Source organism: Heptranchias perlo, chromosome 16 (genome assembly GCF_035084215.1).
Source record: "Heptranchias perlo isolate sHepPer1 chromosome 16, sHepPer1.hap1, whole genome shotgun sequence".
Classification (NCBI taxonomy): Eukaryota; Metazoa; Chordata; class Chondrichthyes; order Hexanchiformes; family Hexanchidae; genus Heptranchias; species Heptranchias perlo.
The window spans coordinates 43,106,790-43,128,836 of record NC_090340.1 but is presented as its reverse complement, the minus strand read 5'-3'; the positions used below and the strand labels follow the sequence as shown (position 1 = coordinate 43,128,836).

The 22,047-nt window shown below is 41.6% G+C and overlaps 1 protein-coding gene across 1 annotated transcript in view; it reads left to right on the top strand.

Annotated features, from left to right (window-relative positions):
- The first annotated feature begins 298 nt into the window (after nt 1-298).
- Nucleotides 299-22,047, top strand: part of cpne7 (copine VII) — a 106,870-nt gene continuing 85,121 nt past the window's right edge. Inside the window, exon 1 of the mRNA XM_067997494.1 lies at nt 299-472. Coding sequence (XP_067853595.1) covers nt 299-472 — 174 coding nt within the window. The remainder of the gene's footprint in view (nt 473-22,047) is intronic.

Sequence of the window (22,047 nt, the reverse complement as noted above, 5' to 3'; positions counted from 1 at the left end):
TCCCAACTTACTTTAGTTTCTTCGTGGACACTGAAGATGGAAGAATCAAAATATTAGCAAAGCCTGGATTGGAGGATCCTAGAAAAGACAGAGACTGATCCCACTGAAATAATCTCTATCACCTTCATACCTTTAAGCAGCTTTATAGCTGTTGCCCCGGTGCAATCTTCCAATACAAATCCTCAGTGCTGGTTTTCTAGTGTTAGTCTCTTGGTGAAGAGCTCATCTGATCTCTTGTTAAAGTCCTCCTAGTAACACTTCCTTGCTGCCGGTTTCTCAGACAGGTCTTGGTGCAGAGATGACTGAGCTCACAGGCAGGATGTCTCCAGGCCCACTGGGTGTTGTTACAGCTCCCTGTGTATCCAAGGTGGAGCTACGTGTTTCCTGCAAAGCTTTGCTGGACAGAGATACTCTCAATAAATCTGACCCATCTGTGGTACTTATGATGCAGTCTCAGGGACATTGGGTGGAGGTAGGTGACAGTCAATAGATATTATGTGACTAAAAAGGCAATATCAATTCTTCTGGTTGTGTTTGTGTGAGTGTACATATGAAAAGTCAGTACAATGTTTGGATAAAGATAGACGTGCACAGAATACTGATGTAACATTTTGAGTTGAGATGGCAGATAGACCTTACCAATTCATTGGCTATGAAACACATCTGTGCATCCTGAGGATGTGAAAGGCACTATATGACTGCAAATTCTTTCTTCTTTCAATGCCTGTGTGATACTGAGTGTAATGGAGTATGTGAGACTGGTGCCGGCTGATCCACCATCCAATATCCCTGCCCTCAATATGGGAAACATTTTGTCTGAATGTAATGCTTTACCTCTACTTTTTTATGATTCTACGGGAGAATATAAAGGGATATGGGGGGAAAGGTCAGGAAAATGGTATTATAGTAGACAGCTCCATTGATGAGCTCGCACCTGCACAGGCATGATGGATTGAGTGGCCTCCTTATGTGCAGTAATTTCAATTAATCTATGATTTCTATACTTAGCATCTCCCCACAACAAACTCAAGATGGTGAAATTTGATGTGCAGGAAATTGTAATCCTGTACTTTATCATTCTTAATTACGTAAAGTGATCTTAGAGCCTTTCTCCTATATATCAAATGTGTAACTGTCAACTATCTAATGTAGGTTGCTTTGATTTTGAAAAATGATTGCATTATACCAGAATACATTAATTTCACAGGCTACTTGTTTTAACAGGGTAGCTTAAGAAGAATTTGCCCCAACTATACAATGTCAGATCAGCTCGATTAGCACAAAAGTCAATTCCTGATTATAGCAATTCCTATTACAGGAGAGTACCACTATAGGAAAGTGTTTTCATGCTAACTTATCCCCTAGTGAGGTCCACAACCTTAGGTGACTGTGTTTTATTTTTCACTAACAGTATAATCCTCTTATCAAGGCTCCTCAGTGTAGTTATGATTTCAGACATTTAATTGAAGCAGACACAAGTTAAATGCACTTCTCTGACATTAGGAAGGGGAATCATTATTGAATGTGCCCCCTGGCTACCTTTAAGAATTACATAGTTAATCTGTGTGTATGTAGATTGGGTCCATCTTATTCTTACTAAATGAACTCCTGCTGAGTTTTATTGCTGGTTACCTGAGAATATGTCAGGGGCTTGGCTAAAAAGAAAAAAATTGCTCCCAATCAGTGAATTCACAGGTTACCTGTATGGTTCTTAATGGTGTCTATGGGATACACTAACTAAGAACATGTCAGCAGAGAATAAAAATTGGTTTAGGAGCAATGCAAAAAGATAAGTCAAAAAGCAATCTTTTTAAAGCTAAGGCAATAGTACAACATTGACTAAACTTCAGAAGTACTTGATTGGCTGTGAAGTACTTTGGGACATCCTGAGGTTGTGAAATGCACAATATTAATGCAATTTCCTTCTATTTCATTATAGAACATATAAGGTGTTAAGTAATTCACATTGAAAATATTCCCCAAACAACATTTTCCTTTATGAGTTAGGTTTTCAATTTTCATTGAAAGTTGAACTTACTGTTAACAGGAATTGACTTCAGATGTGAAAGAGGAGTGGAGCAATCTGACTTAAGGAAACACTTTTGGAACATAAAAACACAGGAATAGGAGTAGGCCATTCAGCCCCTTGAGCCTGTTCCAGCATTCAATTAGATCATTTTGGGGGCTGAGTTCCAGATTTTCACTACCCTTTGTTTGAAGAAGTGCCTCCTGACCTCACCCCTGAATGGCCCAGCTCTAATTTTAAGTCATGTCACCTTGTTCTGGACTCCCCCACCTGAGGAACTAGTTTTTCCCTATCTACCTGATCAAATCCTTTAATCATCTTAAACACCTCAATTAGATCTCCCCTTAATCTCCTATACTCAAGAGAATGCAAGCCTAGTCTATGCAACCTGTCCCCATTATTTAACCCTTTTAGCCCTGGTATCAATCAGGTGAATCTGCGCTGCACCCCCTCCACGGCCAGTATATCTATCCTGAGGTGCAGTGCCCAGAACTGAACAAAATACTCCAGATGTGGTCTAACCAGAGCTTTATATAACTATCACATAACTTCCACCCATTGCATTCCAGCCCCCTTGATACAAAGGTAAACGTTCCCTCAGCGTTTTATATTATTTTTTGTATCTGTCCACTAGTTTTTAGTGATTTTTTTTTATTTGTTCATGGGATGTGGGTGTCGCTGGCGAGGCCGGCATTTATTGCCCATCCCTAAACAGTTCCTAGCTTCTCACCATTTAGAAAATACCCTGAACTATCTTTCTTATTTCCAAAGTGGATGACCTCACACTTGTGTCCATAAAGGGTGAAAAAGGCCTAAGTTGAAAGCATCATTATTGTTCCATTCTCCAGCCTGATAGTGTTCCATTCTCCAGGCGATAGTGTTCCATTCTCCAGGCGATAGTGTTCCATTCTCCAGCCTGATAGTGTTCCATTCTCCAGCCCTGATAGTGTTCCATTCTCCAGCCCTGATAGTGTTCCATTCTCCAGCCCTGATAGTGTTCCATTCTCCAGCCCGATAGTGTTCCATTCTCCAGGCGATAGTGTTCCATTCTCCAGCCCTGATGGCGTTCCATTCTCCAGGCGATAGTGTTCCATTCTCCAGCCCTGATGGCGTTCCATTCTCCAGCCCTGATGGCGTTCCATTCTCCAGCCCTGATGGCGTTCCATTCTCCAGCCCGATAGTGTTCCATTCTCCAGCCCGATGGCGTTCCATTCTCCAGCCCGATAGTGTTCCATTCTCCAGCCCGATAGTGTTCCATTCTCCAGCCCTGATGGCGTTCCATTCTCCAGCCTGATAGTGTTCCATTCTCCAGCCCTGATAGTGTTCCATTCTCCAGCCCGATGGCGTTCCATTCTCCAGCCCGATAGTGTTCCATTCTCCAGCCCTGATGGCGTTCCATTCTCCAGCCCGATAGTGTTCCATTCTCCAGCCCTGATAGTGTTCCATTCTCCAGCCCTGATAGTGTTCCATTCTCCAGCCTGATAGTGTTCCATTCTCCAGCCTGATAGTGTTCCATTCTCCAGCCCTGATGGCGTTCCATTCTCCAGCCTGATAGTGTTCCATTCTCCAGCCCTGATGGCGTTCCATTCTCCAGCCTGATAGTGTTCCATTCTCCAGCCCTGATAGTGTTCCATTCTCCAGCCCTGATAGTGTTCCATTCTCCAGCCTGATAGTGTTCCATTCTCCAGCCCTGATGGCGTTCCATTCTCCAGCCTGATAGTGTTCCATTCTCCAGCCCTGATAGTGTTCCATTCTCCAGCCCTGATGGCGTTCCATTCTCCAGCCTGATATTGTTCCATTCTCCAGCCCTGATAGTGTTCCATTCTCCAGCCCTGATAGTGTTCCATTCTCCAGCCTGATAGTGTTCCATTCTCCAGCGCTGATGGCGTTCCATTTTCCAGCCCTGATGGCGTTCCATTTTCCAGCCCTGATGGCGTTCCATTCTCCAGCCCGATAGTGTTCCATTCTCCAGCCCTGATGGCGTTCCATTCTCCAGCCCGATAGTGTTCCATTCTCCAGCCCGATAGTGTTCCATTCTCCAGCCCTGATGGCGTTCCATTCTCCAGCCCGATAGTGTTCCATTCTCCAGCCTGATAGTGTTCCATTCTCCAGCCTGATAGTGTTCCATTCTCCAGCCCGATAGTGTTCCATTCTCCAGCCCGATAGTGTTCCATTCTCCAGCCCGATAGTGTTCCATTCTCCAGCCCGATAGTGTTCCATTATCCAGCCCGATAGTGTTCCATTCTCCAGCCCTGACGGCATTCCATTCTCCAGCCCGATAGTGTTCCATTCTCCAGCCCTGACGGCATTCCATTCTCCAGCCCTGATGGCGTTCCATTCTCCAGCCCGATAGTGTTCCATTCTCCAGCGCGATGGCGTTCCATTCTCCAGCCCGATAGCTGAAAGGGAAATTGTGTTTGACAAATCTATTAGAGTTTTTTTGAGGGTGTAACTAGCAGGGTAGATAAGGGGGAACCAGTGGATGTAGTATATTTGGATTTTCAAAAGGCATTTGATAAGGTGCCACACAAGAAGTTGTTACACAAAATTTAGCTCATTGGATTGGGGGTAATATATTAGCATGGATTGAGGATTGGTTAAAGGACAGAAAATAGAGAGTAGGAATAAACGGGTCATTTTCGAGTTGGCAGGTTGTAACTAGTGGGGTGCCACATGGATCAGTGCTTGGGCCTCAGCTGTTCACAATCTATATCAATGACTTAGATGAGGGGACCGAGTGTAATGTATCCAAGTTTGCTGATGATACAAAGCTCGGTGGGAAAGTAAGCTGTGAGGAGGACGCAAAGAGGCTGCAAAAGGATATAGACGGGTTAAGTGAGTGGGAGAAAAGACGGCAGATGGAGTATAATGTGGGGAAATGTGAAATTATCTATGTTGGTAGAAAGAATAGAAAAGCAGAATATTTTTTAAAAGGTGAGAAACTAAGAAATTTAGTATTCAGAGGGATTTGGGTGCCTTGTACATGAATCACAGCAAGTTAACATGCAGGTACAGCATGCAATTAGGAAGGCAAATGGTATGTTAGACTTTATTGCAAGGAGGTCTTGCTGTAATTATATAGGACTCTGGTGAGATCACACCTGGAGTACTGTGTACAGTTTTGGTCTCCTTACCTAAGGAAGGATATACTTGCCTTAGAGGGATTGCAACGAAGGTTCACTAGATTGATTCCTGGGATGAGAGAGTTGTCCTATGAGGAGAGATTGAATAGAATGAGCCTATATTCTCTGGAGATTAGAAGAATGAGTGCTGATCTCATTGAAACATATAAAATTCTTAGAGGGTTTGACAGGGTAGATGCTGAGAGACTGTTTCCCCTGGCTGGAGTGTCTAGAACTAGGGGGTCATAATCTCAAGATAAGGGGTCGGTCATTTAGGACTGAGATGAGGAAACATTTCTTCACTCAGGGTTGTGAACCTTTGAAATTCTCTACCCCAGAGGGCTCAGTCGTTGAGTATATTCAAGATTGAAATCGATTGATTTTTGGACACTAAGGGAATCAAGGAATATGGGGATACGGTGGGAAAGTGGAGTTGAGGTAGAAGATCAGCCATGATCTTATTGAATGGTGGAGCAGGCTTGAGGGGCTGTATGACCTACTCCTGCTGCTATTTCTTATGTTCTCATGTCGTGATGTCCAACCCTGATATTGTTCCATTCTCCAGACCCTTTACTATTCCATTCTCCAGCCCTGATATTGTTCCATTCTCCAGACCCTTTACTATTCCATTCTCCAGCCCTGATAGTGTTCCATTCTTCAGCCTTGACAGTGATCCATGATCCAGCCATGATAATCTTCCATTCGCCACCCCGATAATCATCCATTCTCAAGCCCTGATATTGTTTCATTCTCTAGCACTGACAGTGTTCAATGATCCAGCCCTGATAATCTTCCATTTGCCACCCTGATAACCTTCCGTTCTTCAGCCCTGATAGTGTTCCATTCTCCAGCCTTGATATTGTTTCATTCTCTAGCTCTGATAATGCTCGCTTCTCCAGCACTGATATTGTTCCATTCTTCAGCCCTGACGATGTTCCATTCTCTAGTCCTGATAGTGTTCCATTCACAAGCTCTGATACTGCACCATCCACCAGCCCTGTTTGTGTTCCATTCTCCAGCCCTGATAGTGTACCATTCACCACCCTGATAGTGTTCCATTCACTACCCTGATAGTGTACCATTCACCACCCTGATAGTGTACCATTCACCACCCTGATAGTGTTCCATTCACCACCCTGATAGTGTTCCATTCACTACCCTGATAGTGTACCATTCACCACCCTGATAGTGTACCATTCACCACCCTGATAGTGTACCATTCACCACCCTGATAGTGTACCATTCACCACCCTGATAGTGTACCATTCACCACCCTGATAGTGTACCATTCACCACCCTGATAGTGTACCATTCACCACCCTGATAGTGTACCATTCACCACCCTGATAGTGTACCATTCACCACCCTGATAGTGTACCATCCACCACCCTGATAGAGTTCCATTCACCACCCTGATAGTGTTCCATTCACCACCCTGATAGTGTTCCATTCACCACCCTGATAGTGTTCCATTCACCACCCTGATAGTGTTCCATTCACCACCCTGATAGTGTTCCATTCACCACCCTGATAGTGTTCCATTCACCACCCTGATAGTGTTCCATTCACCACCCTGATAGTGTTCCATTCACCACCCTGATAGTGTTCCATTCACCACCCTGATAGTGTTCCATTCACCACCCTGATAGTGTTCCATTCACCACCCTGATAGTGTTCCATTCACCACCCTGATAGTGTTCCATTCTTTAGCCCTGATAGTGTTCCATTCTTTAGCCCTGATAACGTTACATTTTCCAGCCCTGAAATTGTTCCATTCAATAGCTCTGATAATGTTGAATTTTCCAGCCCCGATCGTGTTCTATTCTCCAGCCCTGATTGTGTTCTATGCTCCATCCAAATAATTTTCCATTCTCCAGCCCAGATAATGTTCCATTATCCAGTCCTGATAATGATCCATTCTCCAGCTCTGATAATGTTATATTCTCCAACCCTGAAAGTGTTCCATTCTCCAACTCTGATATTGTTCCATTCTCTAGCCCTGATATTGTTCCATTCTCCAGCCTTGATAGTGTTCCATTCTCCAGTCCTGCTGGTATTCAATTCACCACCCTAATAGTGTTCCATTCTCCAGCCCTGATAGTGTTCCATTCTCCAGTCCTGCTGGTGTTCCATTCTCCAGCCATGATTCACAATATTTATTAACGACTTAGATGAAGGCATAGAAAGTCTCATATCTAAGTTTGCCGATGATACAAAGATTGGTGGCATTGTAAGCAGTGTAGATGAAAACATAAAATTACAAAGGGATATTGATAGATTAGGTGAATGGGCAAAATTGTGGCAAATGGAATTCAATGTAGACAAATGTGAGGTCATCCACTTTGGATCAAAAAAGGATAGAACAGGGTACTTTCTGAATGGTAAAAAGTTAAAAACTGTGGATGTCCAAAGGGACTTAGGGGTTCAGGTACATAGATCATTGAAGTGTCATGAACAGGTGCAGAAAATAATCAAGAAGGCTAATGGAATGCTGGCCTTTATATCTAGAGGACTGGAGTACAAGGGGGCAGAAGTTATGCTGCAGCTATACAAAACCCTGGTTAGACCCCACCTGGAGTACTGTGAGCAGTTCTGGGCACTGCACCTTCGGAAGGACATATTGGCCTTGAAGGGAGTGCAGCGTAGGTTTACTAGAATGATACCCGGACTTCAAGGGTTAAGTTACGAGGAGAGATTACACAAATTGGGGTCGTATTCTCTAGAGTTTCGAAGGTTAAGGGGTGATCTGATCGAAGTTTATAAGATATTAAGGGGAACGGATAGGGTGGATAGAGAGAAACTATTTCCGCTGGTTGGGGATTCTAGGAGTAGGGGGCACAGTCTAAAAATTAGAGCCAGACCTTTCAGGAGCGAGATTAGAAAACATTTCTCCACACAAAGGGTGGTAGAAGTTTGGAACTCTCTTCCACAAACGGCAATTGATACTAGCTCAATTGCTAAATTTAAATCTGAGATAGATAGCTTTTTGGCAACCAAAGGTATTAAGGGATATGGGCCAAAGGCAGGTATATGGAGTTGGATCACAGATCAGCCATGATCTTATCAAATGGCGGAGCAGGCACGAGAGGCTGAATGGCCTACTCCTGTTCCTCTGTTCCTATGTTCCTATGATAGTGTTCCATTCTCCAGTCCTGATTGTGTTCCAGTCACCAGCCCCTTTACTGTTCCATTATCCTTTCCTGATATTGTTTCATTCTCCAGCTCTGATAATGTTCCCTTCTCCAGCTCTGATAGTGTGTTCCATTCTCCAGCTCTGATAGTGTTCCATTCTTCACCATGATAGTGTTTCAGCCTACTGGCTGAATGGTAATGAGGCCCAGCCCCCAAAATAGACCAGGCCTCTCCCTGGGACAATTGGGCGGCGGGCAGGTGTGCTCCGCTGACTGGCCGCTCGAAGTCCACACCCGGCAAATATCTACCCCAGAGAAAAGGGACAAAGGGACACCTGGTCAGTCAGGTTGAAAAGAAAAGATTGTGTGTTGTAGGCCTGAGGTAATAGTCTGAACTCTTTGACAGTGGGGCACTTGGCAAGGATGTGTGGGGGACGGGGGAGGGGGGGGGGTGGAGAACAGGCAAGTGTGAAGTGACTTTATTTGGACTGGCAATTTTTATTCATTGAAAACACTGAGCTATAAGTTGTGTACTCCTTTCTCTGGCTGCTGACTGTCCAATCCCACGTCCTCTCCCTCCTATGCATCTGCCTCACTGTTTCGGCAGGGTTCCATCAATCATCTGCTGAAGTTATGGCAGTCGATCGGGAGAATCCCTGTGGAAATTGCAGAAATTACAATACATTAGCAAACACTTGGAATATGTAATATACAGAAGAATTTCACCTTCTTATGTGTCTGCATGCAAGTTTGTATGGGTAGAGAAACTGTTCACAGGTAAGTCAGTATGTGTGAAGGAGTAGATTGTATGGCTATTGGGACTGAGTAACAGACTCTGAGTCTTGGACTTACTGTGTATATCTTCTCATTTTTGTGGGGCACATTTTGACACAAATTAATTTCTTTAAGATTGCTGTGTCTAATGGTTGTGATATTCAGATATTTAACAGAGATGCTAAGTATCAATTTGCAGTATTCCCAACCAGCTAAAGTTTCAAACTCTTACACTTAGTAGTAAAAGCTGAAAAACTAAAATCATGTAAGCCCCCCATCCCTCCCATATGTCATATGGAAGTGAGTGATGTTTCCCAGAAATGTGGTACATAATGTTCTGTTCTGGCATTATTCCAAACAATCTAGATGGCTTCAAGCATGCTAGTATAATTACAGAGAAGGGAAAGGCCTAGAGCTTTTGGAATTTCTGTGTGGGAGTCAAAACCAACAGATGTAATTGGTCTGATATTTTGCTCACAACATTTTTATTTTTGTTCCATTTTTCAAATAATGCAATTGAAATGAAATAATTTATCCAGCTACCAGCTCTGTGATCATTGGCATGTGGCTAACATTTCCTGTAAGCCCTAAATACATAACTTTCCATTAGGGGATTAGATAATCAAGTCGAATTAATTACTTGGCAGAAACAGATGGTAGCTTTAGGACTGACACCTCTTGTGTTAAGTTCCAAATTGTAGCAAACCTACACTATTGTGCAATAATATAATGCAGAATAGTATAGTCCTAATACTACAGTGTGGAATAATATATTTCCAATATTATTGTGTGAGATTGTATTGTGTAGAATAGTATTGTTCTAAATACCATAGGACACTTTGGATATACTAGTATATTGTAGGATAGTATATTGTGGAATAACATATGGGTATATTCAGTGCTTCCAGGTTTGAGCTGCACTCAAACGCAGAGTGAATCAGAGAATCTCCGGCTTGCACTTTCTTCAAGCAAGGCTGGATGCTTGGAGCAGGAGTGCTGACTTTACCTGATAATCCCCAATATTATAGTGTGAAATTGTAGTTTTGGTTTATATTGTACCACTACTGGCCAACAGATGGCTCTGCTACTTGGAAGCTTGTAAAAGCAATAGTTCCAAACCAAACAAGCACAGCACAATACATCGCACTTGACTTTTATGTTTCTATCTGGTCATTAAATTATTAGTCATGGATTCTCCAACTAATAGTTTCTCCCAGGTATTCCAGCCAATTTCTTCCTTATCCCTTTAAAGTTAACCATGTTTAAATGCGAAACCGTGAATCTTTGGAATTCACCAGCCATGCTTGAATGGTGAAGAACATAAGAAATAGGAGCAGGAGTAGAGAGTACGGCCCCTCGAGCTTGCTCCGCCATTCAATAAGATCATGGCTGATCTTCTACTTTAACTCCACTTTCCCGCCCTATCCCCATATCCCTTGATTCCCTTAGTGTCCAAAAATCTATCGATCTCAGTCTTGAATATAATCAACGACTGAGCATCCACAGTCCTCTGGGGTAGAGAATTCCAAAGATTCACAGCCCTCTGAGTGAAGAAATTTTTCCTCATCATGGTCCTAAATGGCCGACCCCTTATCCTGAGACTATGACTCCTAATTCTAGACTCGCTAGCCAAGGGAAACAACCTCTCAGCATCAACTCTGTCAAGCCCTCTAAGAATTTTATACGTTTCAATGAGATCAGCACTCATTCTTCTAAACTCCAGAGAATATAGGCCCATTCTACTCAATCTCTCCACATAGGACAACCCTCTTATCCCAGGAATCAATCTAGTGAACCTTCATTGCAATCCCTCTAAGGCAAGTATATCCTTCCTTAGGTATGGAGACCAAAACTGTACACAGTACTCCAGATGTGGCCTCACCAGAGCCCCATATAATTGCAGCAAGACCTCTTTACTCTTATACTCTAACTCCCTTACAATAAAGACTAACATATCATTTGCCTTCCCAATTGCTTGCCATACCTGCATGTTAACTTTCTGTGATTAGTGTACAATGACACCCAAATCCCTCTGAATACCAACATTATTTAGTCTCTCACCTTTTAAAAAATATTCTGCTTTTCTATTCTTCCTACCAAAGTGGATAATTTCACATTTCCCCACATTATATTCCATCTGCCACCTTCTTGCCCACTCACTTAATCTATCTACATCCCTTTGCAGCCTCTTTGCATCCCCCTCACAGCTTACTTTCTCACCTAGCTTTGTATCATCAGCAATTGGATACATTACACTTGGTTCCCTCATCTAAGCTATAGGCAACATTGTAAGCCTCTTCTTTTAATGTTATACTATCCTTAACTTCTCTAGTTAGCCACGGTTGGATCACTTTTCCTGTGGAGTTCTTATTCCTTAAGGGAATGTATATTCATTGAGAATTATGAATTATTTCTTTAAATGTTCACCATTGCTTATCTACCATCATACCTTTTAATCTAATTTCCCAATCTACCTTAGCTAACTCACCCCTTATACCTACGTAATTGGCTTTGTTTAAATTTAAGACCCTAGTTTCGGACTTAACTACATCACTCTCAAACCCAATATGAAATTCCATCATGTTATTATCACTCCTCCCCAAAGAATCCTTAACTATAAGATTACTAATTAACTCTATCTCACTACACAATACTAGATCTAAAATAGCCTGTTCCCTAGTTGGTTCCTCGACATATTGTGCTAGAAAACTGTCTCGAATGCATTCCATGAACTCGTCCTCCAAACTACTTTTGCCAATTTGGTTTGCCCAGTTTACATGAAGATTAAAGTCCCCCATGATTATTGCATTACACTCTTACATGCTCTTCTAATTTCCTGATTTATACTCTGTCCAACACCATAACTACTATTAGGAGGCCTATCAACTACTCCCACCAGTGTTTTCTGCCCCATGTTATTTCTTAGCTCCACCCATACTGATTCTACATCCTCATTTTCTGAGCTATGATCCTTTCTCAAAAATAGCACAAATTTAACATGGTAGAATTTTTGGCAACTGCACGAATGTATTGTATAAAAGCCATTTATGTTCAAGGCAATTTTAATAGAAGCTATTCCAGAACTTGCAGCACTACCTTCTTAAAAGGAAGCCATGTATAGCCCAGCTAAATCAAATCATTCAGAGATATTTTGGCACAATGGTACAAGGTTGTAGTCACTATTAAATCCTCACTCTGTAGGTGACAGATTTTGCCCTGTGACAAATTTCCTGAATGCAAAAATGTTTACACAGCAGCTGTCACATTACAACAAAGCCAAATGAATAGCTGCTGTCCATGTAAATATTGAAGAAGAAGAAGTGAAGGAAGTCTGTAATCCGTATACTGTCATTTTACTGATTGCTATACCTTGCAGTTTCACACACCGAATAAGCTGCAAATTGTGGCATAAAACAGTGTACACCTTAAAGAGAAAGCTTGATGCAATTCAGCTTTAATCACCAGATGTAGTGTGATCAGTTTTGACTGTCTCACTTCAAAATTAATAGGAGTACATAGACATCAATGACTTATGGATCATGAACTATTATGTTACAAACCACTAGAAAGGCAACAACCAGCAATAGCAGATGTGGAAGATCAGAGTATCATGAAGAATACAGATGATTTTCCAGAACATTTCACTATAAAGGCAACCAGTATTTTATTGAATAATGTCCTCCTTTATATTTAGTTAACAAAAATGCCCTTATAAATGTTTAGATTTTGAAATAACATTTATCCTTTTGAGTTGCCCTTAATCATTACAGTGCTAAGCAGAAAAAATATGAAATAAGAGCTAGAACACAGGAAGCAGACTTGGAACTGTAAACCTCCCTGTCTGAACGGAAGCAGATATGGAGGAATGTATGTGAAGTACTTTAAATTGCTACATTGCATTGCATTCAAATAAATACCCCACATGCTTTTATATTGTTCCTTGGCTCCGGGCTTCTATCATATGGGGCTTCTGCAGCTGGGAGGCACATTAATGTAAACCTGCAGGATTTTTTTTAGACAGATGGTGAGGAACTTCTGAGAGAGGTATTTCTCACTGGGTTTTCCTGGCTGCTGCTTGTCCTAGTGAGGCTCGTAAACGTGCTGCTGGAGCAGCAGAGCATTTCAATGTTACCATCATCATGACATCAGGCACAGCCATCTCCATAAACTCTAATAATGTCATGATGCCACTACTTTGCACATGCATGAAGGTCAAAATGCTATGGCAAACCTAGGCATGCAGGGAATGTTAGGCCCCCACAATGGTTTACATTACAAAAGTAAATATGAGAGAGTGGCTCAGTTAGTTTGGCCTTCTGAGACCTCGGCTTTATTGTAAAAGCAGTTGACCATTACCTCACATGGTTGCCTTTCATGACAGGCGATCATTGGAGACAACCCTGTAGTGTAAGTGATTTGGGGCCAGTGCTATCCGAGACACTGAAACCCTCCTCAGGATTTACTTTGTATTAGTTATTATAATATTCAATCTGGTGGAAAGCTCTGTATGTATCCTTCAGAAGACCCCGCTACCTTCATGAGTCATAAGGGCTTCCACTCTATTAATGTAGTTACCACTCTTGTTGAGTGGTGGAGCAGGCTCGAGGGGCCGGATGGCCAACTCCTGCTCCTATTTCTTATGTTTCTTATGTTCTTATGTGCAACTAGTGTGTGATGACCAGCAGCTTTGTGCTTGCTTTCCTGCAGCTGCCTCAATGCTTTCCTCTTACCCCACATTTTGACCCTGCACTGCATGTCAGAGGCTGGCTGCTTGGGGACAAGGGCTATCCCTTGTACACTTTGGTCATGACACTTCTCAGGAACCCACGCTCATTGGCCAAACTGCACTACAATCAGATCCACACCTCAACTAGAACCCTCGTCGAGCATTGAAGTCAATGGAAAATATAATCGGGCACAGTGTGAAACAAACTGATGATTTTCTATGAGCCTGTTTCACGCTACTGGCATAGATCAGTTTCATCCCACTTGTTCTTCAAATAATGCCATGGGATCTTTAATTGTCATCTGAACTAACAGACCATTTAAGATTTCATCCAAAACATGGCATCACCAATAATCCCTCAATACTGCACTGGAGTGTCAATCTAAATTACTTCCTTAGGTCATGGAGAGGAAGTTAAAACTATAACCTTCTTTGGAGGCAAATGTTCGACTAATTGAGCCACAGGAAGGAAGCAGGGTGAGCCAAAAAGGGGAAAGCAAGAGAAATCAATTGCAGAATTTCTTTGAAAAATATCACAGTTCCTACAAATATTGACAAATTTAATAAAATTGGATAATATATAGTAACGGTGTTATATGTATTGGTGTATATTAATACTGTAAATATCACAATGCAAGTCACAAAATGTCTATAATATATAAAATGCATATTTTATTTATTTTGAAACATCTTGTATTGTGATGTCTACAATATTAACATATAACTATTCTCTACAAAATGATTTCTTCATAAATAAAGCATTTTTATGTTGTGTTCTGCATTCTCAGGTTTTTTTTGTCATTCATGAAGATGACACATTGAAAAATAGTCTTTTGCAGTCGAAACTGTTTAATCAGCCCACTTACTATTTGCTGAATCATCTGGAGCGTAGACCTCAGGCTTTAGATAAATACTCTCTATTAAAGGGGTATTATCATCCCCTGGAAAGGGTTGGAAGGTGATCAATTATGTTTAGAAAAGTCTAAGCTGTTACCAATTCAACATAACAAATGATTGCAATTATCCCATCATGAATTCAATAATGTTATTTATGGGAAGTATTAACAGTGTAGACTTCATATAGAATTTCTTCATGAATATCAGACCTTCTAACCCTTATGCTGCAGTGAATGTGTCTGGTCAAGTTCAGACTTCTAGGGGCTGCCAATAAGCTTATTCATCCACCAGAATTTGTTCTAGATTTTTCTCTCATGCAGGCATTGACTCCTTGACAGGACATGGTTCTGTGGTGCTATTTAAAACAACTTGCATTTATATAGTGCCTTGAACATAATAAAACATCCCAAGATGCTTCACATGAGTATTATCAAACTAAATTTGACACCTTCCTGCACCACGCCCAAATGGCCATTCTTCAGATGTGCGTGTAGGCACTGGGTGCTTGTAGGGTATTTTGCATAGAATTACATTGAATGTACTGCACAGAAACAGGCCATTTGGCCCAATAGGTCCATGCCGGTGTTTATGCTCCACACGAGCCTCCTCCCTCTCTACTTCATCCAACCCTATCAGCATATCCTTCCAATCCTTTCTCCCTCATGTGTTTATCTAGTTTCCCCTCAAATGCATCTATGCTAGTCACCTCAACTACTCCTTGTGGTAGTGAATTCCATATTCTAACCATTCTCTGGGTAAAGAGGTTTCTCCTGAATTCCCTATTGGATTTATTAGTGACTATCTTATATTTATGGCCTCTAGTCCTAGTCTCCCCCTCAAGTGGAAACAACTTCTCTATGTCTACACTAATCATAATCTTAAAGATCTCTATCAGGTCACCCCTCAGTCTTCTCTTTTCTAGAGAAAAGAGCCCCACTGCTCAATCTTCCTGATAGGTGTAACCTCTCAGTTCTGGTATCGGCCTAGAAAATCTTTTTTGCACCTTCTCCAGTGCTTCTACATCCTTTTTATAATATGGAGGCCAGAAATTGTTCACAGTACTCCAAATATGGTCTAACCAAGATTCTATACAAATTTAACATAACTTCTCTGCTTTTCAATTCAATCCCTCTAGAAATGATCCTCAGTGCTTGGTTTGCCTTTTTTTATGGCCTTATTAACCTGCGTCGCTACTTTTAGTGATTTGTGTATCTGTACCCCCAGATCCCTCTGCTCCTCTACTCCATTTAAACTCTTATTATCCAAGCAGTATGTTGCCCTCTTATTCTTGCTACCAAAATGTAATACCTCACACTTATCTATATTGAAATTCATTTGCTAATTACACACCTATTCTGCAAGTTTATTAATGTCTTCCTGTATTTTGTCGTAGTCCTCAGTATTAGCTAAACCCCCAAATATGGTGTCTTCCGCAAATTTTGAAATTGTACTTCCGATTCCTGAGTCCAAATAGTTTAATTAAATGGTGAACAACAGTGGACCCAGCACCAATCCATGTGGAACACCACTTCCTACCTTTTGCCAGTCTGAGTAACTACCTTTAACCCCTACTCTCTGTTTTCTGTTTTGTAGCCAGCTTGCTATCCATTCTGCTACTTCTCCACTGACTCCACATGCTCTGACCTTAGTCATGAGTGGACTATGTGGTACCTAATCGAAGGCCTTTTGAAAATCCAAATATATTACATCTACTACATTATCCTTGTCTACCCTTCCTGTTACTTCTTTACAGAATTCAATAAGGTTGGTCAAGCATGACCTTCCCTTATGAAATCCGTGCTGACTATTCTTTATTATATTTTTGGTTTCTAGGTGTTTTTCTATTACATCTTTAAATAAGGATTCCATTATCTTTCCTACCACTGACGTTAAGCTAATTGGTCTATAGTTCCCTGGACTGGTTCTATCTCCCTTTTTAAATATAGGAATCACATTAGCTGTCCACCAGTCCTCTGGCACTGTTCCCTTTTCTAATGAATTTTTAAATATATATAATAGTGCCTTTGCTATCTCTTCCCTAACTTTTAATATGCGTGGATGCAATCCATCCGGATCTGGGGTTTTATCCTCTCTAAGTTTCATTGGTTTATCAATTATCTCCCCCCTTTCTATCTTAACTGTATTTATATCTTTTTTGATCTCTTCTTCTAATGTCATACCACCATGTTAGTCTCCCTGGTAAAGACTGAGGCAAAGTAATTATTTAATATTTCTGTCATTTCACTGTCATTACTTGTGAGTTTATTGTGATTTTTCTTTTATTTATGTGTCTGTAGAATACTTTACTATTTATTTTTCTGTTCCTTGATAATTTAATTTCATAGTTTCTCTTTGCCTTCCTAATTGTTTTTTTAAACTTCTTTCCTAACCTTTTCGTATTCCCTTTTGGTATCTCCTTTGTTGTCTGTGCACTTAATGTATGCCTTTTTCTTTAGTTTCAATTTTGCCCTTATTTCTTTATTCATCCATCATGTATCATTACTAACTAGTTTGTTCTTGCTTTTTAGTGGGACATATTTCCCCTGGAGTCTATTAATCACCGTTTTAAATGTTTCCCACTGCTATTCTATTTCCTTGTTTATCAGTAAAATTTTCCAGTTTATTTTCCCTAGTTCCATTCTCATCCCAGCTTTTTTCCAATTTATTACTTTAGTCTTTTTCTTATGACCTTCTCAATGTTTATCTTAAACCTTATTATGTTGTGATCGCTATTACCCAGATGTTCCCCTATGCTTCTTCTCTTATCCCATTACTAGATCCAGCAGTGCTTTCTGTCTTGTTGGGCTTTTTACATCCTGGGTAAGAAAGGAACCTTGCATACTTTGTAAAAACTCCATTCTCTGTACCCCTTTACCTACCTCTTTTTGCCAGTTTATTTGGTGATAGTTAAAATCTCCCATAATTATTATTCTATATCCTTTACTCATTTCATATATTTGCTTACATATTTCTTCTTCCACCTCTGTTCCACTTTTAGGTGATCTGTAATATACTCCTATTTGTGTGATCGATCCCTTCTTGTCTTTTATTTCAATCCATATGGATTCTGTTTCTATCCTTCCGTTAGTTATGTCCCTTTTTTCTACTGTCATTATGTTATCTCTAATTAGTACAGCTACTCCACCCCGCCCTTTCTGATTAGGTTATAGCCTGCCATATTTAGTTGCCAGTCCTGTTCTTTGTGTAGCCATGTTTCAGTTATTCCTACTACATCTGGTTCCTCACTACAGATTATTGCCTCCAGTTCCCATGTTTTATTTTGGATGCTGTGTACATTGCTGTACAGGCAGTTTAAATTGTCTTTAATAGTTGTTCGCTTTACTTTGTTTTTAACAGTCCTTTTATACTTCTGTTTTATAACTGTATTTGTTCCTTGACTGTTTATGTTATCTTTATTCCTTACCCTATTCTGACCTATACACTCATCTCCTGTTTCTTTTATCTTCAAGCTTTGGTTGTTGCTTCCAGATCCCCCCACCCCCATCTTGCTAGTTTAAAGCCTTATTTATCCTTTCCACTAGGACTCTGGTCTCATTCTGGTTCAGGTGGAGCCTGTCCAAGTGGTACAGCTCCTTCCTGTCCAAGTACTGGTACCAGTGTCCCGAAATGGAACATCTCGTTCCCACACCATTCTTTCAGCCACACAGTCACCTTTCTGATCTGTCTATCCCTATGCCAATTAGCATGTGGCTTGGGTAGTAATCCTGAGATTAGCACCCATGAGGTCCTGCTTTTTAATTTAGTTCCTAGCTTCTGATATTCCCTTAGCAGAGTGACTGCCCTTGACATCAAGGCAGCCTTTGACCAAGTGTGGCTCCAAGGAGCCCTAGTAAAATTGAAGTCAATGGGAATCAGGGGGAAAACTCTCCAGTGGCTGGAGTCACACCTAGCACAAAGGAAGATGGTAGTGGTTGTTGGAGGCCAATCATCTTAGCCCCTGGACATTGCTGCAGGAGTTCCTCAGGGCAGTGTCCTACGCTCAACCATCTTCAGCTGCTTCATCAATGACCTTCCCTCCATCATAAGGTCAGAAATGGGGATGTTCGCTGATAATTGCAGAGTGATCAGTTCCATTCACAACCCCTCGGATAATGAAGCAGTCTGAACCCGCATGCAGTAAGACCTGGACAACATCCAGGCTTGGGCTGATAAATGATAAGTAACATTCGCTCCAGACAAGTGCCAGGCAATGACCTTCTCCAACAAGAGAGAGTCTAACCACCTCCCTTTGACATTCAACGGCATTACCATCGCCGAATCCCCCACCATCAACATCCTGGGGGTCACCATTGACCAGAAACTTAACTGGACCAGCCATATAAATACTGTGGCTACAAGAGCAGGTCAGAGGCTGGGTATTCTGCGGCGAGTGACTCACCTCCTGACTCCCCAAAGCCTTTCCACCATCTACCAGGCACAAGTGAGGAGTGTGATGCAATACTCTCCACTTGCCTGGATGAGTGCAGCTCCAACAACACTCAAGAAGCTCGACACCATCCAGGACAAAGCAGCCCGCTTGATTGGCACCCCATCCACCACCCTAAACATTCACTCCTTTCACCACTGGCGCACCGTGGCTGCAGTGTGTACCATCCACAGGATGCACTGCAGCAACTTGCCAAGCTTCTTCGACAGCACCACCCAAACCCGCAACCTCCACCATCTAGAAGGACAAGAGCAGCAGGCACATGGGAACAACACCACCTGCACGTTCCCCTCCAAGTCACACACCATCCCGACTTTGAAATATATCGCCGTTCCTTCATCGTCGCTGGGTCAAAATCCTGGAACTCCCTTCCTAACAGCACTGTGGGAGAACCTTAACCACACGGACTGCAGAGGTTCCAGAAGGCGGCTCACCACCACCTTCTCAAGGGCAATTAGGGATGGGCACTAAATGCTGGCCTCGCCAGCGATGCCCACATCCCATGAATGGATAAAAAAAAAGCAGGACGTCTGCCTTGTTCTTCCTTATGTCTGGTACCGACATGGATCATGACAACTGGATCCTCCCCCTCCATTTCTAAGTTCCTCTCCAGCTGCTCTGAGATGTCCTTTACCCTTGCATTAGTTAGACAACATACCCTCCTAGATTCTCGGTCGCGACTGCAGAGAATGCTATCTATCCCCCTGATTGTCGAATCCCCAATGACTACAACCTTTCTATTCTGATCCTCCCCTCCTTGGACTGCCTCCATGATGCCATGGTTAGCATTCTGGGCCTCCTCCCTGCAGCCTTCATCCTTATTCTCACAGGTATCAAGTACCCTGTTGGATAGGACCAATGTCTGCGGGATACCCTTCTCTACCTCCCCCTCCCTTATGTGTCAGTGTCTCTCTAACTCACACTCCAGTTCAAAGACAGTGAGCAGGAATGTCTCAAGCCAGAGACATTTACTGCATATGTAGTAATCTGGGACAGTCTTGCTGTCCACAAACATATTACAGTCCCGACATACAGCCTATACTGCCATTTCTATTTTTTATTTATTTAATCAGTAGTTTATTTCTGGGACTAATAGAATCACTTGAGATCTAGATTATATTTAGAAAATGGATTTAGCTTGATTTGAAAATAATTAGTAATTGCTTAGTCTTTTAAAAAAATGTATGTATTTTTTAAGTTAAGTTTTAAAAGTTGATAGATTAGTTTATAGTCCCTTGGTTTGAATCACTTAGCACCTCCACCCCCCTCTGCACCTTATTCCCACACTCACCAAATTCCCAGTTGAAAGTCCTCACTCTGTTAGCAATTCACTCCATTAGAGGTTCAGTCTCTGTCTTTACCAACCTCTGTGCCCAAGCTCTGTGCTTTTGCAAAGATCCTTGTACTCTATACCTTTCTGACGCACCCTAGTTACAATTGCTTAGTCAACTGGGGTTTGACTGAATTGGGGTTGGAGAATGACATTGATGCCGGTTTCTGGGGGTGAATCCTCTTCATCTGCCGTTACTTCAGAGGAAGAACTGCGGAAACCCCGGAAAAACAGCGTGAACACTGTGGCGTTTCACCTCCCCCCATCTTACATATGTACATATATGCACATTCCTAGCAGAGAATAGCAACAGGAATGATTTTTCCACCCTTACCTAAGGGTGCTGCATCCAATTGTAGTATTGCTACCAACATCCTGAAGGAGATCAGCTCATTCAGCACAGACTTGGATCAAATTTCTGCCAAGGGTCTAAGATACGCAGAAAGACTGGAGAGACTCAGGCTTTTCAGCCTGGAAAGAACGCATCTGAGAGGTGATTTTACATAATTATACAAGATAGTAAATGATATAGAAAAGGTAAATCCAGAATATTTCTTTGAATTAAATTGTGGGGATAGGACAAGGGGACATAGGTTCAAACTAGCAAAATGTAACTTTAGGACTGATATCAGGAAGTTCTTCTTCATGCAGAGTGATCAACACTTGGAATGGACTGCCAGGAAGAGCAGTGGAGGGGAAAGCCCTGGGATAATTTAAGAAACAACTAGGTGCAGTAATGGATGGAACTTTGGGTGTTTCTGGATAGATGAACTAATATGGAACATAAGGTCTTCCTGATCTGTAATTATTTTGTGAACTTGGGACTTCCTGGCCTGTATGGTACAGCTACTCATAGTTTAAAGCACCTGAGCCATTAGGGAATCACAAATCAGCTTTAATATGCCACCATTTAAAGGTAATTCAGAAAGATTTGTTTAGATTTCTTAGCATCCCTGTTGCATTTGGGTTATGTTAGCATAGCCACTCTGAAGGCCAGACATTATTATTTTGTTGGTGGATCTAAATCTTGTCCCCTTTTCATTTTGTGAAAATGCCCTTTTTGGGAAAATGCTGTTTACTCCTTGTGGAATGTAATACTAATTGTGCAACTTTGGGTGTAACACTTGTTCCATCACTTTAAGCATGTTTTGTATAAATCACACCCAGTAATCGTTAAGGTGGATCATGTAATGGTGCTGGATGTCTTCTGTTCATACTGGTGGTAAATTAACATGGGTATGGATGTTATTGTACTTATGACCCAGTGACTTGCTGCTCCTATGCAGGAGAAGTCCTATGTACCTATTACAAAGGTCATTTACTTCAGTGAAGAGCATTACATAAATGCCATTCAGTTAGAAAGGATGGTTTTGCGAGCATAAATTCAAGGTTTGTGATGTGCTACTTTGCAGTACATTGAACACCTAATACATTGAACTGCAAATGGGACTGCCATGCTCACACACAGATACATGTGTTATACATTTATGACATGCTGAAAGCATGAAATTATACCCTGCCAACTGCCAAGTTTTAGCGTAATGATCTGGTGGCAAAAATAACAAAGTTTTATTGCTGAGCTGGATATTAGCAT